General features: G+C 33.1%; 1 protein-coding gene across 1 annotated transcript in view; it reads right to left on the bottom strand.

Moving 5' to 3' along the window:
- Positions 1-4,591: 4,591 nt before the first annotated feature.
- The window catches only part of LOC130446308 (pH-sensitive chloride channel 2-like), a 45,501-nt gene continuing 23,431 nt past the window's right edge, over positions 4,592-26,661 (bottom strand). Inside the window, exons 3-8 of the mRNA XM_056782481.1 lie at positions 25,374-25,686; positions 22,202-22,351; positions 12,882-13,043; positions 10,325-10,490; positions 9,156-9,342; positions 4,592-4,891 (exon numbers count right to left, since the gene is read on the bottom strand). Of these exons, the coding sequence (XP_056638459.1) occupies positions 4,655-4,891; positions 9,156-9,342; positions 10,325-10,490; positions 12,882-13,043; positions 22,202-22,351; positions 25,374-25,686 (1,215 nt within the window). The 3' untranslated portion in view covers positions 4,592-4,654. The remainder of the gene's footprint in view (positions 4,892-9,155; positions 9,343-10,324; positions 10,491-12,881; positions 13,044-22,201; positions 22,352-25,373; positions 25,687-26,661) is intronic.

Genomic DNA, 26,661 nt, shown 5'->3' with positions numbered 1-26,661 from the left:
AAGAGTTGACTGAATTGAAACAAAAATAAGGTTTGTTCTTTTTTCTTCTTTAAAAAAATGTAATATTTATAACCTCCCCATCACTACCCCAATTGAAATTAATCGCAATTCACTTGCAATTAACTTTATGTATTATTGATATGATCCATGTGATTTGACTGGATTTGAATGCTCATTTTAGAAAAAAATAAAGATTAAATTGACCATTGCATTTCCATAATCTTGAAAAAAAAAAAGATTTTTCTTAAATAAACGGAAAACATTTCAAATATTAATTGTAGTGTTTTTTTCTTTCCACAAATTTAAATCTACTCGTATGTATCATAAAAGTTGAAGGAGATACATTAGTTCAGAGTTTGCATTCGCGTACCGAATGTGGCTTGTGAAACCCCTTTGAGCTGCACCCTTTTCGAAACCGGAGGTTTTAATTGATAGGACGTTGAAGAAAGTACTAGTACTTCAAATTCCCCACAACATGCTTTCTCAAAAAAATTTCTAACTTGAAAATTGTGCGAGTTATTGTCGAAAAACCAACTGCTTTTTTTTATAAATTTCAGAGCACGAATATTGGGGCATTAGAAAAAGAGAAACGTGGAGCGTACAATCGAGCAACAGCTGGCACGAACGAGAAGAGGAAGAAGATATTAGTGATGATGAAATATAATTATTCAAGATTGTTTTTTATATTATTTTCTAAATGAAAAATTTTATGAATTTCTAAAATATTTTTATTTTTTTACTATTTCTGTAAAAAAATTTTGCAGTTTGTTCTTAGTAGCTGTGCAAGGGAGCTAGTTCACCAATTCAGCCAGTGCAGTGCAATAAGTGCAATCTGGAAACGGTGACACTACATCTTCGTCATCGGACGAACGTAAAATATCAAAAAGTACTAAATCGTTTTTCATCATTGTTAATACTACAAGGCCTGAATCACATCAAATAACCTCAAATATAACAATCAACAAATACTCCATTGCTATCTGCACTACTCTGCACTATATCATTCTTTATATCCGATCGAACTAATTCTACACACTCATGAATTGGCCTGCACTGGTCCAGTTCAGTACAGTTCCAGTACAGCTACCAAGAACAAACCTATAATGTTATCTGCAATCTAAAATCTTCATTTGAGTCCAAACCGATTCTCTTCTATTAACTTCCACTGGATTGTTGTCTATAACAGTTTCTCCTACATTTTTTTTGGTGATAGCATTGTTGTTTGTTCGAGTAGTATCAAATGGTTTTATTTTGGGTTGATATGTTTTATCTAATTTGGAACTATATTCTTCAAATTAGAGCTACTGATTATTCTTCAATAACCATTTCTTCACTCAATGAAACTGTTTCATTATCTACCTCATTCACCACCTCATTCATTTTTTTCATTTTTCTCATTACAACTTTCTTTTTCGTTCATTATTTTCCTTTCTTATTTACATCTATCTAAACAGTTTTTTGTGGTCAAAATTACCATCACAGTAGAAGCTTTTTGGTGTTGAAACTACATATTTCTTGCAGTTTCTTTGGACCAAAAGCGCATTCGAATGAACGCTTACCAGGCCTTATTAGTACAGTTCGAGCAAAATAAATAAATTTTTTACGTTGTTATATATCAGTGGATGGAATTTCAAAAACCTAGACCGAAAAAAGGTTATTGTGTCATGAAGTGAAGGAAGAAATTGGAGGAAACCGATGTCATTGAAGGAAAAAGAAAGTTCTTCTCCATCAGGATTACACACCATTTCACACTTCGGTAATCGTTTGGCTAAAATTAACGAATTGCTCCTCAAATTGGTTGATCATCCACTATATTCATTGGAAATCGCCGTCAAGTTTCACTTGGAGGCAGTGGCGTAACAATATCCATTGAGACCCGTGGCAAATTCATCGGATGCCCTCTCACCAATGTAAAGAAGCTGATTTAACAATCATATTATTTTTTATTTTGATGCCGGAATATTTGGATAGATCCTTTGCTTCTTTCAGGTTTATTCCTTTTTCATTCTTGTTATAACTTTCTTGGTCTACCTCGTTTTCTGTATTTTCCAATTTTCGTTTATTCCATATTCTTTTAACAAGTCATTTTTCATTCATCCGTTGTAAGTGTCTTTCCTCTATCTAAGTAGGTTGTCTATTTAGGTCTTTTCTTATATCTGTTTTCAATTCTATCTTTTTTGTCACTCCATTTACTCTTAGGTTTAAGACAATAAAACTACTCCAAAGAATAATATTTGGATCCAACATAAAAAAACTTCATATCAATATTCCGTTCCTATGAATTGGGGTAATACTAAATAATGTGTTTTGCAGGTAGATAGTTAAAAGTTAACAAACCTTCACATTCTTCACCGCTTAACATTTTAAATTACCCAATTTACTAGGAAAAATACATTATCACCCATCTTTATATATTAGTTTAATTTGGATAATATTATTATTAATACGATGCGGTTTCTTTAAATTTTAAATTAAATTGCTTAATCTGACAGATATTGATTTAAAGAAAATGATTTTGTAGGTGGTAGAACGAATTTATATTGTTAATTGAATGCTATTTTTATATGGAAAAACAAAAGAATTGAAATGAAGTTATGTAAACATTATGCAGAAAAGGCTCCATATTATAAAATATAATAAAAGCTGGTAGTCTAGTTTTACAAGTAGCCATATGGACAGGGATGGTTATGAACGTCCGGACTCGTAATCTCCTGCAACTAATCCGTTGCCAAAACAATCTTGGTGTTTGCATAATTTCATGTATAAAACTTTTTGAATTGATAGAAATTAAAAGTGCTTAAGACTATTAACTATATGCACTCAATCAATGTCTCTACTATTAGATGGAAAAATTAGGTACTTACCTAAATCTTTTATATAGAGGCTCACGCGTATTTTATCTTATCAAAAACCTAATATTTGAATATTAACAACATCCATAAATGATACTAATCTGTCAGTTGAACAAACACCGTTAGAATAAGAACCAATATAAAATTATCACAATCCAATTGATTTAATCTTACCAGGATTATTACAAATTCTAGGGATACAGTAATGACAAAAAAAGAACTATGCTAGGCATTGATGGGACTCTCAAATGGCCTACTCTCAAGGGTTTTATTGGGAATTTTCTGGTTTACTATTACTATTATACCTCATATCTACCATTTACTACCAAATTACTACAATCGACACTTACAATTAAAAAACTCAAAACTTACGATTTCGTTAATAAGAACTGCACTTTAATATATAAGAGGGTTGTTTTTTTTTCAACCTCCAATGCGCTGTGAAGAAAGACAAGTGAATATCCAACAAAATGTTTATTATCAAAATTAAGATACTATACATAATCACCTTGAGGATTATGGCATTTGTCATATCTGTGAACAAACTTTGCAATACCCTCTGTATAAAATGTAACAGCCAATGATTAGAAGTGAGCTCTTTGTGAGTTTTGAGTTTCTTTGAGCTCCACGTCAGTATGGAAGCGCCGTATTCCAAGCCACAACTTCTGAGAAAAAATTAGATTCTTGGTGCGAGGTCGGGACTGTATGGTGGGTGTTCGAAAATGTCCCATAGAAGCGTGCGTCAAACAGTGTAATTGTGAGTGTTAGTGTAGTGGTATTGTAGAAAACGTGTTCAGCATGGATATCATCAACGATTCCAAAAATTTCAACTTAGTAAACGATTTGTGTTTGAACACATTAGGCTATTTAGTTTACTATTACCTATTCTCTCGCAACTTGTAAATGATTTAGAATTTGCATGTTGGCGGCTAAGTTTAAAACACCCTATATGAAATATTGATGAACTAGACATATGGAAGTAGCGGGCAAGCACTTGTTGTTCATTGGTTACAGTCTCATATCACTAGTTTCGATATTAATGGAGATATCGTTTTTAAATTTGAGTTAGTATTTGTTAAAAATTTTCAAAAACATCGAAAAATCTATATACTAAAGAGAATGAAATACTGATTCTGGAAATTATCACCTATCGCAACTGTAAATAATAAAAGCAGCGTTGCAATGAAGCTGGCATGTGATATCTTATAGATTTTGTAATTCCAACAGAGGCCTCAATCAAAAACATGCTTCTCTTATGCCTAACTACGCCAATAATAATAGTCATCTATTTTTAGTGTGCAAAACCAAATTAAAATTCTACAGGATAATATCCTGACTACAATCACTAACTACGTAACTCATTTTTTTCTTATATCAACATTTTGACACAATCAGATAGATAGTTTCTGAAGGCATCCAATATAAAAACTCGTGAATGCTCGAAAAATACGTTTAAATTTAAAAGTCTAAATAATCGCAACTCTACATCCCCATTTAAAGCTAACCGCACTTCGTGTTTATTTATTTTTACTCTTTTTCTCCAATTCTTTTTTCGAAGTTTAATATCTAGCCAATATCCCCATCCCTTTTAAAAAAGAACAGGTCAAGTCTTCATTCATTTCTTTCATCGTTAATTTATTTGTGTCTGCTGTGAATTTAGAGGTTTGCGACTTAAGCCGACGACGTCTTTACTTGATCTTGTATATTACCTGCGCTTATATGTAAATAAATTAAATTCATTTTAACGTTCAATATGATCGACTATATTTTAAAAATTTTATAATACAATAATAACAATGATATTATAATGCATAGACAAAAGACCAATACAATATATTAAATATAATAAATGCTACTGGAAATACGATTCTAGATTTCTTATCAATCCAAATGGCTACTTCTTGTGGCGTCATTGTATGGAAAGGAACATGATTAGTATTAATTGCTTCAGGAATTGGAACAGTCGTAACGTTTTCATCGTTATTTATAAGATCGCTGCTACTATGGGTTATAGTAGGGACCATACCTGCACCCAAACTCTGAAACAGATAAAATCACGCTCAAGACTAATATCGTCTCTAAATATTTTATATTTTTCTTTCTCGATTTTAAGGCAGTTTATGAGGAGCATACTAAATTATATAAAGTTATGAGAGTCTTATGATTACCAACAACTAATAAAACTGGTTAATGAAAACGATGAAACCAATATTTGTGTATGTAGATATTGAGGTGCCTAAACGAGTTTGAATTTCATGATATTGGTGCTTGAAGCTCCAATGGCTGCTTGTATATCGAACTGGATGATGATCTCTTGTTTGCGTTAGATCCTCTCTAGATTGCACTGGACACATTTTCCAATTGCATTAATTTCTGCTTTCTTTGATCTCACCTACTTCTGCAGGTTAGTATTGAGTTAAATTTTTTCAAAGCTTCATTCTGAGACATGTCCCAGTTTCCAGTACTATGAGGAGAGGTGGGAGATTTATAATCGCTTCTAGTGTAGATGTTGGGCATGATTTCATGGCCCCGGTTGCACAAATGCAAGCGAGTCTTTGTACCTTTGAGAGATTGTACCTCGTGGTATACGGACTAGTTCTAGTACCCCAAACAATTTCCGTGTACATCCACAGTAGAATCTATGGATTTCAACCTCAGATCCTTTATTTGAAGTTTCTGCACTTCATAAAGGCTTTTGTGGCTTTAGTGATTATCTCCTTTTCGTTTTTTGTGTTTGTTCCATAGAAGTTCACTATCTAGTATGAGTCCCAGATATTTCCCCTATGTTTTCCACAAAATTCTTTGCAATCTAGCTTGATGGGCTTGAGGTCAAGTTTTTTCTTTCTAGTAAAGGAAATTAAGTGGGGTTGACGTTTAACCCCACCGATCGACACTACCTTTTTGTATAGTTGATTGTCTTATAACTAGGTCAGAGGGTGTATTCCCAAAGCATCCTCTTGCGTAGACGACTGTCGTCTGCATATTCCTTACAGGATGTGCTGAATCTAGTCAGTCCGCATAAGAGTCTACTACAAAGCTCCACATAAGTGGGGATGCTTCTGTCTCTTGTTAGCATTGATTGAAATGGTGTCCTACTCTTATGTCTACTGTTCTAGTATATAGTAGTTGTGCTATCCATCTGGAAGTTTTTCTATCTAATCCCCTCACGTCCAAAGCTCTTTTGACAGACTCGTGTGGAGCACAGTTAAAGGCACGTTTGTATGTCTAAGAAGGCACATACTACGTTTTCTTTGTTCGTCACTGCGTTGTGAATTCCAGTTGTCAATGGTACCAGTGCAGTCTCCGTAGATTTGCTTGCATGCCGATTGACACGGATAGAGGGATTTCCAGTTCAGAATATTTGTTTTAATTTAGTTTTCGACAGCTTTTTCCAACGTTTTAAGTAGTAACGAGATGGTGATTATTGGACTGAAGAGATCAGGATGTGTGGTATACTTCTTTGTTGCTTTTGGTATGAACGTTGCTTTGGCCCTTTTTGAAACCAGAATTACAAGAGTGTCTTTACGGAAAAGTGCCTTTCAGACGTTGTCGATACTGTAATTATAATCTTTCATTATGTTTTTTATGTCATCTTAGATTTGTTCTAATACTTATATGAAGAAAGCGGTTTTTATTAAAGATAAAGAAGAAAACACTCTACGGTGTTAATTGAACATTATTTTTTGAGTAGAAAATAAATTGAAGAAGCAAAGAAAAAGTTACTTAAATACCCCTCAACCCGCTCCGCAAGAAATGCTTTGTTGGTTAAATATGAAAAAACTATCTGCAAAATCGGTGCAGTGATTGCTTGAAACTGATCCAAAGCTTGCTCGCTTTGGAAAATTGAACCCAGATAAGGATATCTTCATATGTGATCCAAATGAATTATTTCGAAAGATAATTTCTAGATTGTTTGAAAAATCAATTTCTTCACAATATTATAAAATAAAACTATAAAATAGAGTGCTTTGACACCTTCACGTTTGATAAAGGAATCAGGCAAACTTAAGGAAGCTTAATAAGTGAAATAAATATAAAATATCATAGACACATTGTTAAAAAAATCTGAAAATTTCCTTGATATCTACTGAACAAGGAATATGCAGCTTATGTGGAAGTAGGGATAAATGAATAAAGTGTGGAATTCTATGAAAACTGGGAATTCTCAGGTATGGAGCAATAAAACATCAAAAACTCAATTTCACTAAAGATACTAAATATGAAAAGTAAAGATGCTTTTAGATCTTTTGATTAGTGCGTGGATTCAAAAGTAAATGTCAAATGAACTGCAAATTGCCATCATTGGCCCTATATATAAAAGAGGGGACGTACTGGTTTGCTAATATTACCGCAATACTTACAAAATATTCTCAAGTATCGTAGTGAATAGAATCCTATGATGAAAAGCAATACGCGACCAGTGTGGCTTAAGAACTGGAAGGTCTACGGCTGATCAATAATGTATTGGAAAACATATTTGAACGAAACATAAAACTATATCAACTTATTATATATTAAAATTAAGCATATGATACATAAAACGATAACAGTGTTTAAAATAATTTGGAAGTACTGATAGAGGGTGTCTCATAAACTACAAGTTCTTTGGCCTTATTTCGCGTAACATTCGCAGGAGTGGGTTAGCATTGTGTTGTAGGAGAACTCGCTTTCGGTTAACTAAACCTGGATATTTCTACGATAAAAACTTATACATCTGCATCAGCTGTCCACTTTATACTTCGGCATTGATAGCTCGACCAACTGGAATAATTTCAAAGTACACTAACCTTCGTATTTTCAACAGACACACAACAATAATTTCCGTTTGAATATACCTCTATTTGCGACGAGATCTAATAATTGTTCTTTGTCCAACCATTGATTTTGTATGTTCAGTTTGTTTAGACGAATCCATTTTTCATCGCAAGTAACAATGTGTCTAAAAAAATGATAATCTTTTGACAGAACAAGAAGCTGTCTACACCCTTCTACTCGACGTTTGGTCTCAATCTCGGTTAATTCCTATGATAGTATTCGACAATTTTTAAAGATCTCACCCAATGATTTCAAGTGACGATGTATAGTACTTTAGATGGATTAAAGAAGTCCGCTAATCGGTGAGTGCTTGTACTAGGTTGCTGCTTCACTTGTAAACTAGTCAAAACTCCACTATCAAAACGAATGAACCAACGCTGCGCTTGTTAACTGTGTCTTCACCATCAATTTCAGATATTTTAGGCTGATTCAAATTTATATTTCCCATAATATCTTCGCGATACTCGATGATACTTGATGAAATAACTTTGATAGCCTCAGATGTTAAAATACGGTCAGAGCTTTTTTTAAAATACCTAATAAAAAATTGATTCTAGTCGGGAGGGAATAATTCTTAATGAAACATTATGTATTTTTGTGTTCGTTGAAGTGAACTTGATGTCAAGAACAAGAATTCAAAGCTGCAGATATTTAGAAGGAGATCAGACTTTTAAATAACAAAATAAAATATAATGTGATAGGCAGAAGCAACCAAATGGCCAAAGAAACTTAAAATAAAGCAGTCAGGACAAGACAATGAGCAAATGGAAAATTAGAAAAACAAGTAGAGCCGTTTCATAAAGTCCTATATGGACTATAGTGCCGAGGAATAGGTAATTTAGTGAAGTTGAACTGGCGAAATGTTCATTCAAATAGCAAGCAAAGCTTTTATTTTTATTAAATGTGTTGTCGTTGTAATATGATATCACAATCTTTACCCCAAACACAATGGTTGCTACATTTTTCCTAGTCTCCATAATAAAAAAGGTTACATAATGCATGATAACACACCTGGTTTGTTAAAGGCTATTCAATATACATAAAATTTCTTGAGCACTTTAGGGTGGCAGATTCAAAAATTTAAATCGAGAATGTGGTTTCAACTCGAAGGCGCACTGCTACATCAGTTTTTGGATAGAACATTGTTGGATGAAAATGAGGTGAAGAATGGAGTTAGCTTACACAATTTTATTCATCATCAGACTTCGTTTTATGGAGTTATTCAATGACCTAAAACTCAGCAACATGTAGGTAATACAGGACTATAATATAAATAGTTATATAATTTATTATTAAGTTGAGTGATTGTTTAGTGGTCAACGAAAAGGAATTTGAACATTTACTGTCAATTTGGTTTTGTTTGAAGTTGTTGAAAAATCTGCAAATTGAATGTGGAGTTCTGATTATGATCTTACTCAAGGATTATTCAACTTGAAACAATGTTTAATGGAATGAATAACTGACGGATGGTGTGTATAAAGTACTTACATGAACAGTTAAATAATTTAATTGAGTGTTTTTGTCACTTATTTCCTTATCCAAACTAGTACAGGACCTTGCTTTATGGAGGTTGTTCATGGAATTTGCTTTTCTTACTTCTTTCCTTGCCAGGCTAGGGGTTAAAGCACCTTTCAAAATGTGTGTACTGTTGGCTTTTATCAACTCAACTTTTTTCCTACAAACAATAAAACAAACATCAATGAAATTATGGTAAAATATTCTATATAGTTTTTTTATGTAAAGAAAAGGATTTGAAATGTTTTACTTTAAAGAAATAACTTCACATCAATGTTCTGGAAGCGATTATATTAGTTAAGAATATTTTCAAGTGATGAAAGCGAATGGTCGCAAAATTATCTGTCACATTGATTCCTTTAGCAGGAACAATAACTAGGTCATTTTTCATTTTATTATTCGATGCTTTGTACGACTTCCTTCTGTATATTATGGTGTTTCGCCATCGTGGTCAGTCATTCGATAATATTCGTTGAGGTTGTATAAATTTTGAATAATTGCTGGTATTTATTTCAGTATTCGAGTGTATTCAACTGCCCTCAGTTGAAAATATTGCAGACTAACGGTGGATGGTCTATCTAGTATTGAATTGCGGTTGACCATTATTGCTTTAACTGACGCACTTTCTAGGATATTCCAGCAGTCCTAAAGGTAGAAAAGGAACTCTGAAAGCAAATTCAGGTAAATACACAATACAATACTATCGACTGAATTGTATTGTGGGCGACCATTATTGCATGGGAATATTTCTGGAGAGTCTGTTTACATTTTACCCTAATCTCTTAATTAACTGAGACACATCTAGAACAGCCCAACTTTTTCTAAGAAAAATGACAATTTCGAACTTTGTTGACTATGTCTATTGTGGGGGTCGGCCCACATTTTCTCATGATTTATTTATAATATATTACAAGTTTTTATAAGAAGAGCAAGATACCTCAAATTTGGAAATAAGTTATGAAGATTGTGAATATTTATTTTGCATTTATTTCATATTAATATAATTATTGTCGATATTCGTAGAAGTTCATAAATCAGATTTTGTGATATATTTCCAAGAGGTAAGGATCTTTTTTTTTTAATCAAATCATAGCTTGTGTTAATATGAGGATACTTAATGACTTATTTCAATTTGTACTTACTTTCTTCTCCATATGACATTTACAAAAGCAAATTCAGCGAGTGAAAAGAATATGAAGCTAATACAACCCAAGAACCATATTTCATTTGCTTTTATGTATGACACTTTCGGTAAAGTTTTTCCCAGTCCCGAATTTAATGTGATGAAAGTTAGCATAGTGGAGGTACCTGTGAAAATATTATATTACACAAAAAATTACATTTACTACTATATTACTACTAATTGCATCTACAATTTATAAAAGGATTATATGGAAATTTTCAGAAAATAGAGAGATTTTGAAATTTGAATGAAATTCAGCCAGTAGTTTGTGGTTTTTATCCCTTCGCACTTAGTATCCATGAAAGTGAAGAGGATGTAATCGTTTATTCATTTTGCACTTTTCTCCTTAACTTGAAAATTATGCTCAATATACGTTAACAAAAACGTGTTGTTAATCAGCTTATTATTAGCAAAGTATTGACCGTTCTCATAATACCGCCAATCACTTCAAATGCAGATACTTCGCAGGTAAGAGGTTGTAACCCAAACATTCTACTATGGATGTACACGGTAATTGTTAGACCAATAATCAAATATGGGACAGTGGTTTGGGGTATTAGAACTAATCTGAATACCACGAGGAATAATCTCTCGAAGGTATGAAAATTGACTTACATATCTGCAACCGGTATGAAATCATGACCAACAGCTGCACTAGAAGTGATTATTAATCTCTCACATAGTACTGTAAAGCGTGGCAGATAAAACATCAGTTAGAATTTTCAGAAACGGAAACACCAGAGAAACACTGTTCCTAAATAATGACCAAAGCTGGAATATGCCTCAAAATGATGTATAGATTTAGAAATTTCGTTTAAGAATGCGGGCGCTTTCAATTTTATAGTTTTTTCTTAAATATATCCGATAAAATCAGTTTTTCAATTATTAAAAGTATTGATTACTGCTGAAAAACTGACTGATTTTTCAATTCCATGTGACTTAAAACTATCAACACGAGATGTCTCAACCATCCTTAAGTGACTTTTGAATCGATCATCCGAGAATAGACAATGTCACCAGGGATAGAATTAATATTTCGTGAATTTTTTCGGTACTTCTTTCAGCTTGAACAATACTTTTTAATGTTATGCCTTGTTTAAGATCATGATCTCACTAAATCGATTATAGAAGCAGCGTAACAAGTCGGAACTGGTTGAAATTTAGCAAATATAGAGAAAACAAGTTCAACCCGAACTGCTAATAAGAAAAGAAAGGATATCGGTATATCACTCTATATATCTCTCTGCTCTATTTTGATTGAATTGCCATGACGTTGAAGTTTCGAGTGGTAGGAACGGTAAACGCGGAGTTTAGTTTTTATTGGCGAGTAAAGCGAAATAGAGAGTGGTAAACCGATCCTCTTTCTCTCTCTTCCAATATTACAATTCCTCTTACATGTCGCTACTTCTCATGCCCAACAGCTGCACTAGAAGTGATTCTAAATCTCTCACCTCTCCACATAGTACTGGAAAGCGTGGCAGATAAAACATCGCTTAGAATTTCCAGAAACGAAAACACAAAAGAAACACCGTCCCTAAATAATAACCAAAGCTGAGACATGCCTCAAAATGATGCATCGGTAGCAGATCAAACTTGGTATACATCGACGGCAATGAAAACAGGTGCTTACATTGCCTATGTATTATAGTTATAATTTCATTTTCTTAAGGATTGAAAGAACACGATAATGCGCATCGTCAAATGGTAAGGATACAACATGTTCTTTGAAAGAAGCTGTTCTCCTAAAACTTACTGGATCACCTACTTTGACGCCTATTAACCATGTATGAGAATTAGTCCATAGGCAACAGAGAAATTTACACGTTTAAATAATTTACAGACATTTTCGCATCTAATTTATACCACGGTACGATATTATGATAAAAAAGAAAACCATTGTCCCATTTATAGCTCTTTTTGTTCCCTTTGCAAAATTTTGAAGGCTAAGGACATCCCAACGGTTTCTAGTCGTGAACTATCTTATTCCAACTTTAAAATTGTTTTTGCAATAAAAGAAATTTTATTATTTTGTGAGCTTCATTAGTACATTAAATAAAACACTACAGACACTGCGAACACAATCTCGCTATAATGGTTGTCCGTACTTAGTGATTCGCCCTCGTAGTTTATTCAAATGCAGTTGACTTCTGGTTCCCAATAGTAGGCGACCCGTTATTTCAATGCTACTCAAGAATCTCCGAAGACACTCGCGACATGGCAGGAAAGAAGAATGCGTCGAGAACGAACACGCATGTAAAGAGACGTTTTTTTTATACATAACCGTATTCTTTTATTATCACGTTCAATTGAATGAATTATTTTTAGTATTCTCAAAGAAAATAAATAACAAATCACTATAACCACCACATCGTAACTAACAATGGTTACAACGGCAATTTTGTCACTGCTTGTCTCAAGACATGGAATTTAATAAAATCATTGACAGAGAAACTAGGGTACATATATTGATATATAGTGCATGAAAGATATAGAGAAAAAAATTTGTATTTACTTACCTAAAACAACTCTTGGAGGAGATGCGTCTGCTTGCAACCAAAATGTTACCCATGATGTACAGACTAGCAATATGGAAGGTAAAAAGTAATCCATCATATAATAACCAACTTCTCTAGCAAGCTGAAATTTAAATATCACAGCACTATAATTAGCACTTTTTCCTAAAAATAGAAAACGGTTTTTAATATTTTCAAATATCAGTCATATTTCAAGAAAAATTAACCATCTGGTGATTTTTCGACGGTTACTTCTATAATTTAGAATAAATATATATTCATTTGAATATACAGTAAGACCCCGCTTAACGCGGGGGATACGTTCCATCAAAGTAGAGCGTAATGCGAAACAGCGCTAAACGAAGCTATCTTTACATGTAAATATTGGGGTAAGGGGAAGATGGCTAGGAAATTTGTTTTAGGTATTAAATTTAAGAAGTATGTTTTTTTAATAAAAATAAAACCAAACATTTATTTCTTGAAGCCCAAATCAATACCCATTATTATTTCTTGCAAAAATACAAACAAAATTTAAATAACAAAACGAATATTCTTTAAAAAAAACAAATAAAGTTCTAAGTCAGTCATATTTAGTTAGCTTTCCGCGTTTTCAGTATTCTGCCTTTTTGTGACAAAAGCATCCAATGTTGTTTGCCTTTTTCTTTTGCGTTGTTCTATTGAAAGTTCTTCATAAACGGATAGAGCATCTCTAACACCACGCCTTACTTTTGAGGTCCTGTCAAAATTCGGATCAGTTAATTCCTTGAGCTCATCATTAGAAAGACTAGCGGCTGCTTCTTGAATTATTTCTTCGACATCTTCCATATTTACCCCTTCAAAACCGGTTAATTTCACTATCTCTTCCACTATTTCATCCACATCGACAGAGTGTCCAACGTCATCGCTCTTACTTAAATCCGGCCAAATATACTTCCTTACTCATTCTTTTCCAAAACAAGCCTGTTACATCAACATTAAAAACCAATTCTGGAGGATAGTTTCCTTCTTCAATTATTTTTTTAATATGGCTGGAAATTCAGCCGCCGCTTTTGTATAACCACTTGCTGCTTCTCCTGTAATATTTATGTTGTAAAGGTTATTTCGATGTTTAAATCTATTAAACCATCCTCGACTAGCAACGAAAGTTTCAGTTTTGTCAATTGTCTCAGCCTGAATGTAATTAAAAATTATTCTAGGTTTTTCCATTATGATAGATTGGCTTAATGGCATATTGCGGTCAATTTCGTCGTCAATCTATATAGACAGTCGTGTTTCCATTTCCTCTATGATATTATTTCTAGAACGGGTAATTCTAGTTGCAGAGCTTGACGTAGTTGCAGTTGCCGATGACAGTATTTTTTCTTTATTCTTTATGATGGTCCTTATTGTTGAAGTTGGCAAATTCAATGAAGCACTAATTAGAGTTTGACGTTCACCAGAATCTGATCTTCTAATCTAATGTTTTTTCTGGTTGCTTTCTTTTCTTTTTCATTATCACCCATAGTAAAAAACTAAAGATCAAAATATTTGACAGTGTATTAAATATGTAAATTAATACCTACTTACAATAATGTCAACAAATGTTTCCAAAAATAAAAATATGTCTGTACAATACGGCACCAAACAAGAAATACAAGTACACTCTTTCGGAGTACACTCTTTCGGATAAGTATTTGAAACCTATCGCTGCATAATATTTCGGGGAATCTCCGTATGCTGCGAGCGATTTCGGGGAATCCCTGGGTTAAAATAAAAGAACGCTAAACCGAAACAACGCTAAACGAAACAGCGTTAAGCGGGGTCTTACTGTACATTTTAGAGAAGACAAAAATGGTATATAGTACATCTATGAGTACACGTATTTTCACTTCCGTCTATTATTTTGGGCGTAACCTGTTTATACAGTGATAAATATGGTTATATGTGTATACATACACAAATATAGTAGTCAGCTTCAAATATCAAATTTGAAAATTATTCTCAATGATACAGGATTATCTTTCGTAACACTTTATCATATCAAGGTTTTTTCTTAAGAATAAAATACCTTGTACCTGTGTATAGGAAAAAATGAAGAAGTACAGCTCCAGACATATGGCTGCAAATAATCTGAATTGATATATTGGTGAGACAAACTCATAAGGTTTCCAGACAGAAATACTGGAACTGGAGATAAGGACTGTAAGTTTGTATGTATATATAGATTTGGGGTCTCGTATACACTGCGACCACTCCTTTCAAAGTGTCTAGACTGTGGGATGGCTGTAGTTGCCAGAGATCTTCATCTTCTATTTCAAGCGATCCCAGGTGTAGTCTCTGGAATTCCTTAGTGTTTCAAACTTTGAGAGAGTGTGGATAGAGTTCCTCTGTGTAACAAAATCTGCACACCGCATTATCTGCTAGGTATAGCGTCTTCGGTGGTTGTTGAGGTGACAGCGCCCCGATAGAATTCCTGTTAGTATTCGATTGTTCTTACTTAGGTTGATACATTCAGCACATCTACTCTGGTTATAGTTTTCCAGAAGAATCTTTGCCTGTCTCAGTCCCTGTAGGTTGTCCCAATTATTTGTTTCGCTTCAATCCACCTTCTTTTCCAGTGCTTTTTCCATTGTTCTGTAGCTAATACCACAGAAGGGATCGGGTCCCATGAAGGGCTTTTCTGTCTCCTATTAAGCGAGCTAATCAGCTATTTCATTTCCTTGCGCTCCGGTGTGCTCTGAAATCCATTGAAAGGAGATTTTAATTTCCAGTTCGTTTAATTTAATTAATTTAAGCAATCTTAAACGAGTTTGGATTTTATGATATTTGAGCCTAGACCTCTATTGGCTGCTTGACTATCGTACAGGATGATGAATCTCCTGTTGGCGATAGTTCCTTTCTAGATTGAACACATTTGATGATGATTTGGATACATTGTTCACATATACAGTGTTGCTCATTATTTTCAAGATATCAAAAGCAAAGTCTCATTTTATATGGAATTGCACTGCAGCTTCACCATTTTTACGATGAGTGACGAGATTGAGGAGCCAGTGGTATGCTTTTATATCCCCAATTAATTTGTCAAAATCTGTTAAATGTTGGTATGACACGATTTAATCAAACAATTTCTGCATTTTATCGACATTTCATAGGTTCTTAGCGCTAAAATGTTTATATGGTTTATTTTCCATTGAATCTGCTCCTCAAAAAAATCCCTTGAGATACCGAAGCACCCGGGCACTTGTCAAACAATTCTCTTCATAGATCTGAAGTTTCACAAAAGTTTCTGATGCACTATGTCAAAGTCTGAAGCAAAATACGGTTTCACACAAACATGACAAAGCATAACCTAGTGGCTGGATCAAGTTCAAATTCGTATAAAATGTTTATCACCTATGCTTACGCAAAATATGTGCATAATGCTTTGGTTAGCGAGGAGCTACAAATATCTCCAAAGACAAAGATGAAAGCAAAAATTGCAATTTTAATAATAATAATAATTATCGCAAACGCGCGTTTATAGCTTTTTGTACTAGCGCTGAGCGGTTATTTTAAACATAAGTAGTTTTCTTCATTATGTGAAGAATGCCACGATTTCCCAAATACTAGTGAGTATATCCTAATTTAAAAACTGATCTAAACTGTCCGAATTCATAAAAGATTTAGGTCATGGAATTGAAAAATAAGAAGACATGAAAAGAGCTTCATATAAAGATTATGTTAACTGTCACTGTCAGTTGTTCTAATCTGAAGTTATAATATGGTGGCAAAAAATCCCAATACAAGGCAGTATTCCTCAAGACGATATCGCGATAGAACAATAAAAATAGTTCTTTTTAAGGTATCGAAGGAGAAAAAGCCCTACGTAATCAACGAAACATACCAGAAAAATCAGTTATTACTGAATAAAGTTGGTACAACTCCCGATTTAACGTTGACCGCAATAAATAGGAAGAAATTATGTACTTTATTGAACTTTAATACTGAACTGAATAGGCGGAAACAAGAGGAATATGCTACTGAATTCATTATAATATGCTTTGTACTCATGTCTTTATTCTTTGTAACATATTATAACATACATTAATTTGTTATTATTTCAATTTAAATATGAATTTAATTGGCTTTTATCTTTCAGCTTGGAATTTTATGCTAATATTTCTGATTTTTGGAAAATCGGATATGAGATTTGTGACAAAAGTTCAAACCCCTGGAAATTGAAATTTAGCTGCAAAATATTTACGTTTCCTGAACCATACTTTGAATTGCGCTTTCTCTAAATAATCTGAAATATTTCGGAGTATTTATCATGTATAAATACTGATAGAATTATGTTTCAATTGATTTTTGAAAAATTTTACCTAAATTGAATTGAGAATTGGGGTAGGACATGGTTTGCTAAGCTCTTGGAACGCCCTTGAATATAATCAAAAATCAAACTGTGCAGGAATGGAACAATATAAAAGCTCGATGAAGAACTAGTCATATCAAATCCGTTCTTTCATATTTTGAGTTATGTCGAAACTGCCCGAAAAGTAATTACTTAGATAACTTTCACGATTTCTGTAGCAATTGCTGGTGCAGTGGTATATCGATCACTATTCCAATAGAGTTAACTTATTGCACGTTTCATAGGTGGCAATTGCGGTTACATTTTTGTGAGTGAGTGTAGTTAATTAATATTTCAGTGAAAAATATTTCTGTAAGCTTGTGATAATAAATAGAAAGGCTAAAACACATCACAAATATGCAGATGTAGATCGGGATGTGAGCTGCAAAACATAGCAGATGTTGTGGACATTAGTTATGATTTTGGAATCATTAAATCATTCGAAAATGGCTGGGTTGCATGAATTATAAGATAGAAATGCTATATTGTCCAAAAGTTCTTATAATTTGTATACAAAAACTTGTAAAAACTGAAAACAAACAAAAATAACCAAATACAGATACAAAGAAAATAAAATTTCAATTTACGAGTACAGAAGAAAACAACAATTAGTAACAAAATTACAGGTAATAATTTGTAAATAAGTCGTAAATAAGTCCATAGCAAAAATTAAACCAGTATATAGCATGTCTGGAATTAAATATTATTACTAGAATAGAAGTCGTTTAGAGAGTAGAAGGCACTTTCCGGTAAATATACTCTCAAATTATTGCGTGAAAAGATGATATCGATTTGATTTGGCAGCTGATTGTGCATTTTTTGCATTGTAAAATATTGAACCCTCGACTAATTCCGAACGTGGAGTATGTAGGTAAAGGTCGTGCTTCGCGTTCCTAAGTGGATAGTCGTGCAACGATAATTCTGACATTGGAGAAGCGTGCTCACGAATTAGGCAAACTGATTCAAAGATGAATAAGTAAGGAAGTGTCAGAATTTTCAATCTTTTAAAGAAGTCCCTACGGTGAGCCCTGTCCGAGTAAATATCCAACAGCTCTCTTTTGTAGTTTGAAGATTCGCTCAAATTGAGTCGCACCACACGTAGCCCAGAAGGGAAGGTTATATCGAAGATGCGACTCAATAAGGGCATAATAGTTAAGGAGGAGGATAAGTTCATTTCTTTGGAAACTGATCTCAGCGCAAAGCAGGAGGAACTTAATTTTTTCAAGAAATTGTCCACAAGCCCTAAGAAGTTTACAAATGCAACGACGTCAAAGGTGGTGTTATCTAATAAAAAAGGATGCAATGTATTTTTATATGATAAAACTTTGGTTATAGAAACGTTGAGACAGAGAATATTAGAATGATTTAATGGTGATTAGGTCACTGAATATGGTCCTATGAAGTGCCGTGAGATCAGGGTGGCTCCAAGAAAAACTAGTGTCGTCTCCAATTAGACATATTTTACCACTGATATCTACAATGGGCAACGTCTTTAATAAACAGAAGAAACAAAATTGAGCCTTGTATTGAGCTTGGGTCACTCCACATTCTATTGGCTTGCAAGAAGATATCGTTGTATCAACCCTTAACAAGCTGACTTCTGTTGGTAAGGTATAACTTAAGCCATACGAGAGGTGAAATCGTAGTACTGCAATTTGTTTATTAAAATATTATGATTAACACGATGGAAAGCCTTAGAAAAATCACAAAAAGTTGTTGCGGTGAAGTGATGGTTGCTTAGGCTAGAGTACACATTATTAAGGAGGGAGAATATAGCGTCATTTGTGCATTTGTTATTTAAAAAGGGTAATCAGTATTTTAGATTTACACAGAAATAATAAAAGCCCATATCTGACCAATCTTTCTATGATATAATTATAGCCGTCTTAAGGCAATTGGGAAATGTTAATTAAAGTGGTAAGGTGATTTAATTTGCAATCGGACAGACTCAAAACATTTTTAATGTAAGTCTATCAGTTCCAGATGAGTATTTATTTTTGATTTCATTAATTGTACTGCGAAGCTCTGTTAAAATTACGGGAATAAAGAAGAAACTGTCTAAATTAGCATAAGCATCAAGAAGATATGAAAGTGGATCATGAAAAAGAGTTATAGAATTTGATAAATTTTTGGCTACATTCACAAAGTAATTATTGATGTTATCAAGTGAAGAGATTATGCTCGATGAAGAATCCTTAGATAGAATTTCTTAGATCATTCACAATGGACTATGTCCGAGAAACATTACTAGAATTGACGAGTCTCCTATGGTAATAAATATCTTTGACAGTTTTTATTGTCTTATGACGTAATAGTTGAAGAAGACACTATCTGAGAATTTCCTTAGGTGAGATAAATCGCAAGTTCTTTGCAGATATACGTAAACCTTTAGTGGACCAGGCTTATTTTTAATACGCCTGAGAGGAAAAGAAATTGATGCCAGACTAGTTAGTGTTTTTATGAATCTAGAAAATTCGAAGTCCACATCACCAGAGAGTACGACTGAGCTTGAAGTTTTGAAAACTTTTTTCCGAAATATAGTATTGGATTAAAGTCAAAACAATCGGTGAATTTTGGATCATACGGTCACACGACTGGTCTTTGTTATTCTGGTTGGTGTCAATTTTGAAATCCGAGTGCAAACTATCCCTAGTTCTCGGCGTTGGGAAGCATCGTATAGTCATTTGTTCTTAGTTTTCCTTTCACGTAGTGTGCATGCTGATTTGCTGTATATGGAGGCGGAATGTAGGAAACTACCACGTAATTTCAATCCTCCTTTGAAGGGTTTATATGAGATAGGGATGACATAATTTCAAGATATGAAGGAACATCTATATTTTCGTTATTGTATGGTCGGTCTTCGTTGATATTATCTTCTTTCCTGTTTGTGGTCTATTACTAATATTTGTTTTATTTTTGGCAGCAGACTTATCCAGCATAAGTGTCATTTGATTGATACTTTGTCACAGATCAACTATTTCTTTTTATAACATTAGTGAGTCGTGAGCCTGGACTTGAGCAGATCCATCATGATTGTCCATGAAACAAGTTCCTAAGTTGTAAATTTCTTGTTTTGTTTCCCTAATCAACTGGAATAGAGATTGTTGTTCATTTTCAGACTTTTTGTTGTGGAGACTGTGTATGTCATCAATTTTCTTGTATAAGATCTTCCATTTCGAGTCATGGCCACTTAGAATGTCATATATTTCCGAGATTGTTGAAAATATGTCATTGTTCTTTTTTAAGCAGGAACCTAGTGCTTCGATATTATGGATAGGGATTTGAGATTTCTGTAATTGTGACAGTTTACCGTGGAGATATTTTAGAGTGAGAACATCACAGACAGTGCAGAAAAATTTAATATTATAGTACTTTTGATTCTAGAGCACCTTTGTTACGGTCTTATCCAGTCCAGTACAACTCATGCAAAAATTTCTGCGACACTCCCCACTACAGCAGAGTATGTATTTCTCCTTTTCTAAGACTTTAAGTCTTTTGACAAGAATTACACTTAAATTTATCCATATTAAAATGAAATTCAATATTCCTAATTAAATGTCAATGAAAGCAAAATAAATTTGTTTAGTTAGTCTGAAGAAGTAAATAAATAATACTGGTACCTACACAAGGTCATAAATGAAACACTTTTTTCCAACAAATAATAGTTTGTAATCAATTATATATTTTCCACTTTGCTGAAATGCTTTTTGCCATCTTTGAATGTCATCATAATTATTGAAAATTTGACCATGTAAAGAATTCTACAAACTTCGAAATTAATGGTAATCAGATGGTGCCAGATCAGGGCTACATGAGGGATGTGGCATTATTTCTCAGCTAAGCTCCAATAGTTTCTCACAAGTTACCTTTCCGATTTGACAATTCTGACAAATTAAGAATGGATCGTTTGGTTCCTTGGAAGCAGCTCAAAAAACACATCACCGTTGTCCCACCAAACTGAATGCATGAACTTTTTTTTATTTTTCAGCTTTTGTGGTTTGTGCTAGTTCATTGTGTTTGCTCCATGATCGTTTTCAAATTATGTTATTGTACAGGACCCATTTTTCATCACCAGGGATGATTCTTCTCAATAAATAGTCGGTTTCACTTCGTTTAAAGTGCATATCGTAAATGTTGATTCTATTTAAATGAGTTTCTTTCAATTCGTGAGGTACCCAAATATCAAGCTTCTTAACTAGTCCAAGACGTTTTTTAATTGTTGGGTGCGACACATGTAGCCTCTTCACAAACTCTCGATCCTTTCAAATTATGATTTTGATTTGGTCCTCATCAACTTCAGTAGGCCCACGCTGCTCTTTTTCGAAGGAAAAAGCTCCAGAACGGAATTTTTTATAGCAATTCTGACTCTGTTATGCAATCAGCCTCATAAACTTCACATACTTCTTTGTGTGTCGCAGCACCGAAAATGTTCGTTTCTGCACTTCATTCAAAATTAACCAACAACTAATAGCTTTAATAAAATGAAATCACCTATACTATCTGCTCATCCAATGATATTGGAAGAAGCCTACGGAAATACCAGCCTCAAGTTTAGAAGACTTCAGGGAGGCTTAACAAAATATTACTGTTGTCTTTGTTTCACTACAGTGAATGAACATTATATGGGGTATTTTCATTGGAAAATTGCGAAAATGTTGGTTGTAGAATTTAATTCATAACATTTGACACGAAAGGATTTTTAATTAATACATTTTTAAAGAAACTGAGCTCTTAAAGCAGATGTGTAACTTAAACAATAAGTTTTTTTGGTTATATAGTTGAAATGGAGTTTTTGATTATTTTTTTTTCATACCATATTAATAAATGGGACAAAATCCTCAAAAATGTAGGGTGTCCGTCCTTTTTACCCAAATGTACGGCTATTAGGCTTGGCAACCTGGCAATCCTAGTGACAAATAAATGACGTACGCAATACAGCTCAAAAACTTACCTTGACCTCCTTGATAGAAACGGTCTGGCATAATATCTGTTTCTATCCATTCTTTTTCTATTACAAATTCCGTCAAATGCAGATTCGATTCTATACTGAAGGGACTATTAGGTTCCCACTTTAGTATTAGGTCGTCTGCGTTATATACCCCTAAAAATAAATAACAACTGGTATGGCGAATAAAAAAAATGTAAGAATCGAATTTTCAACAAGCTCAGCATTTATTAGTTGGTAAAGAAAGATCCATTAGTGTGAAGATCTATTTAAATCTTGGCAAAATAATGATTGGAAAGAGGGTAAAAAAACGAATGATAGAGTAGCCAGGAGATCAATATTTTCGTTATTCAATTGAAAACTTGAAATTGTGGATGTGTATTGTATGCTATATATAATACATAATTAGTTATTATTACAAGATAGCCAATTAAGCCATTAAGAACTGACTATTTAAGGATTATATTAAGGATAATAGTAAATGTGTTACAAAATTGTATAATAAGTACTTATTGCATGCGTTCTTCAAAATAATTAGGTCACACAAAATCATATCTCTTTTGTCGTAAACTGTGTATATGGACTACATTTGACTCGATGTACATATATGAATTTTTAATATTTAACATAGCTCACCATATGATGAGGTTTTGGATAGAAGATTTTGATAATCTGACATTCCTTATTTTTTTATAGAAAAACTGAAAGTTTATTTTAATATTCCTGAATTGCTATTAGATGCGCTCACACATCAGGTACAAAAAATTAGAATTTTAAATTAACATAATACAGTGATTTATTTTAAGAAAAATGCAGTTTTTATAATTCGAGCTCAGTGACCTGTAATGGCTACTTTAAACGTTTGGGTCTTACTAAAAAAAAGTTTTAAAATTTGATTTACTATATATGTCCTAGAGTTTCCTCTACAAGTTGTTGTAGGTTTCATTTGATTATACCTCCGAATAACTAAAACTCATGATTGGACTTGGATTTTACTCCCCTATTATATGAAAATTTTAAGAATAAAATAAAATAATTATAACCTCGCCATGTTGAAAATGAGCAACACTCCATATTAAGAAAGCTTTATTTATAAAGACTTATCTTGACCTTTCCTGACAACTGTTATTTTATACTTTATTTGTCAGATACCGATTAATTTTCAAAGTGTTGAAATCATATACATTTTATGATATTGACTTTCGTTATTATTGTGTTATTTTTATTTTACGGTCACTTTTTCTCAAAGTTATAAAAGTGTGGGTCAATAATTGCCTTTGGAATGAAACTCCATCTTCAATAACAATTACTCCAATTTTTGAACGTAGTCTTTATTTGTGCAATTTTTTAAGCCCTGCCGAAAATAAATTTATTGAGGTTATCGAAATAGATATTTGTTTGTGAGATAATAACAATATTAGTCCAATCTTTTTTCATCGAGCTATTTCTTCACGTTTTGAAGCAAGAAGTAATCACTCGAGACTAAATCCGAAGAACAAGGCAGCAGGTAAGGGAGCTAATTGATGGATTTTTACAAAGGACACTGTTTGTGTATTAACCCTTTCATTCTACTTTTACAAAAGAGCTTGTGTCTTCGAAAAAATGAAGCCATTTTCTATTAAATTCTTAATACGAAGCAACGAAGCTTAATCAAATTTCACAGTCAAATTTCTGTTGGCATGATCAGTGCTCATTCATCATTTCCAGGAATTCATGTAACAAAAAGATTGATGTTACGTACACATATTTCAAGCTATAGACTAACGTTTTTCTGTATCAGCAACAACAAGAAATAATATAATAAAATAATATAATAAATAATAAAATGTAGCAGACAATGTTGGTAGGAAAAGGTATTGATAGAGGCAGTAAACAAAGTCCTAGAAAGAAGTATGGGATACTTAAAAGAATAAGACACAGCTTTAGAAACCCGATTAGTAAAAGTGAAAATTAGCATCCTTGGGCAAAAATTTCTGATGGAAAAGGACTAGGGAGATATAAAGCACCAGTATTGGAGGATATATTAGTGCAAGATTTTTGGGCATGGAAGAGCAGCTTTTTGGCTCTGTACTATATAACCTTCGAAGTTTTCCTTTTGACCTTGCTCTATAGCTAAAAATGCTATGTCACTAGTTAGAGCTATGAACTTCACAAGACCTTCTGTTACTAAATTTTTCTCACTGTTTTTGACGAAACCGTCATGAAAACGGTTTATAGGAAATGCTCCAAAGTTTTATCGTTTTATCCTTGTCGTCTGCAGAACGCAGTGTTTCAGTTACTGTGACCCGATGCCGCACTGCAATAAACTTGTGAGGATGTTGATTGGTAGATACCTCCCTGGTGATCATCCTGCTATTTATAAACTTCACTATTATTTAGCCACCTGCCATCCACCCATATCAGTCGTATTTAATATGGAGGAAAGCGTAATTAGTTCAGCTTTTAGAAGAAGTGTTATTTGGGACCCAAGATCCATTAAAGAAGAATCCAAAATTTTGACGACACGGTGAGAGGAGGCGGCCAAAAGTAAATCGAATCCACCTTTACCATCCAATTTCCATGCGACCATTTAGCATCCTGCAGTTCTTTCTCATCTCTAAGACTAGAGAAAATCCAGAACTCTTAGATGAGGCACCACCTGGGAGGTCAAAACATCGTCTACAGTTTTTGGACGTCAGTTTCATTTCACCGTTAAGTATGTATTATATTGCAGAAGTCCTTAATGAATAATTTTCTGTAATCAAATAAATCATTTGAACAGTACCGGAACTGGGAATCAGACGCAGACTTATTGTCTGCACCCCACGCTTTTATAATAGTGACATTAATTTTTTCATCGGTAATTTTATTCTTATACCAAGAATTATTTTTTACTTAAATTATCGCTAAAAACCTGCTCTAATTTTATAATAATGCTATCAACATTTATGATTTCAATGTATCGATACAAATCAAAAGAGAGCATGAAGTTTTCTTCACTCGGGCTACATGACCATGCTTGTTTCAAATACTTCAATATCCACTAATATTCTAAATTCATTTATAGAGTATGGTCTCAGGGTAAAAATCAATTAGATCGACTGTTTATCATATAACTTGGATAGTTTGTTACAGCAATTCACAATAAAAACATTTGATTCTTTAGCTTCTTTAGCATTACAAAACATGTTCTACTCACAACTGACCCATGTCAGATCGCAAACTTGAATATCGAACGGAAATTTTTTCAAATTCATCCAACAGAAAAATAACACGCTCAATCTGTAAGCGTATATAACTTCTCCATTTGGACTAATTTGTATGAAAATATCTTTGTCGTTCAATCCCATTAGTGTCGATTGTTTTTCGCTTGTTAAAATCAAATGAGGTATCCATATTTTATTTTTCAAATCGTCCTCGCCTTTTATAACTTCTCTTTTAGGGGATAAAGCGGAGTAGCTCAATCTGGTGTCCGTATATCTCTGTTGGATTAAAATGTGAGTTTTGAACTCCTGCAATGGAATAAAAGAACTAAAATTCAATATTAATATTGTATTTAAAATCATATGTACAAAAGATGTAATTGCGATCATTTTTTCATGAAGACAAGCTTATCAAAGGATAATATATTAAAATAACTCCAAAATCAATATTTCATTTTGTTTATTGGTAATGTTCTCAAAATATTATACATATATATAAAAAATATGATTACAACGTGAAGCAAATTTCTCGGAATCTATCAGTAGAAAACAAAAAATTTCATAAAAAGTTTTATTATCGATCTTCAAATAGTCTCCAATGATTCATAGTATCATTGGCAATCATCTAAAGTAGATATGGAAAAATTGTGAAAAGAAGTTCCTCAAAACGAGTGTGAGTTGTATTGGGCGAAATGCTTGTTGGACTGATGCCACTTCATATTGAATTCTTTTAAAATAAAAATTGTTTCATAGCACAATAAACATGTAAGTTTATATAACTGTGCAAGTTAAAAAGTTATTCATAAGTCCATTAGTCTTGAAATTCATGATATTCTGCATATTTTTCTAGTTTTCTCTTGAAGTGCCAAATTTTAAATGATAACTGTCAAATTTTCTCTACAATAATATTTTTTCTCAACAGGGAAAGTACTGTTCATAGAACGATCATTGACTAGTTTCTGAGGTTTGAAGTTGTTCGTACAAACATCCATCGTTGATTGACAAAATCCAAAAGGGGTTTCATCAAAAAACTTGAGAAACTGAAAGAATAGATATCTGGAAGATATATAGAGTGAACATCAATATAAGGACATAGATGAAACACCTGAACTTCCTACTTCTCACCTCCGTTAAAATAGCAGTCATCTGAGTAAATTGGAACTGCTTAGAGTCTTTCGAAAAAAGCAAAAGCACAATGGATTTTTGAAACAAGGGGAATTAAGAAACAGTATTTATAACTGCACATTATTGAATGAAATGGAGGAGAAAAGCATAAATAACTGG

Source organism: Diorhabda sublineata, chromosome 7 (assembly GCF_026230105.1).
Source record: "Diorhabda sublineata isolate icDioSubl1.1 chromosome 7, icDioSubl1.1, whole genome shotgun sequence".
In the NCBI taxonomy this organism is placed as follows: domain Eukaryota; kingdom Metazoa; phylum Arthropoda; class Insecta; order Coleoptera; family Chrysomelidae; genus Diorhabda; species Diorhabda sublineata.
Note: the sequence above shows the minus strand (reverse complement) of the source record. Positions and strands in the feature narration are given on the sequence as shown.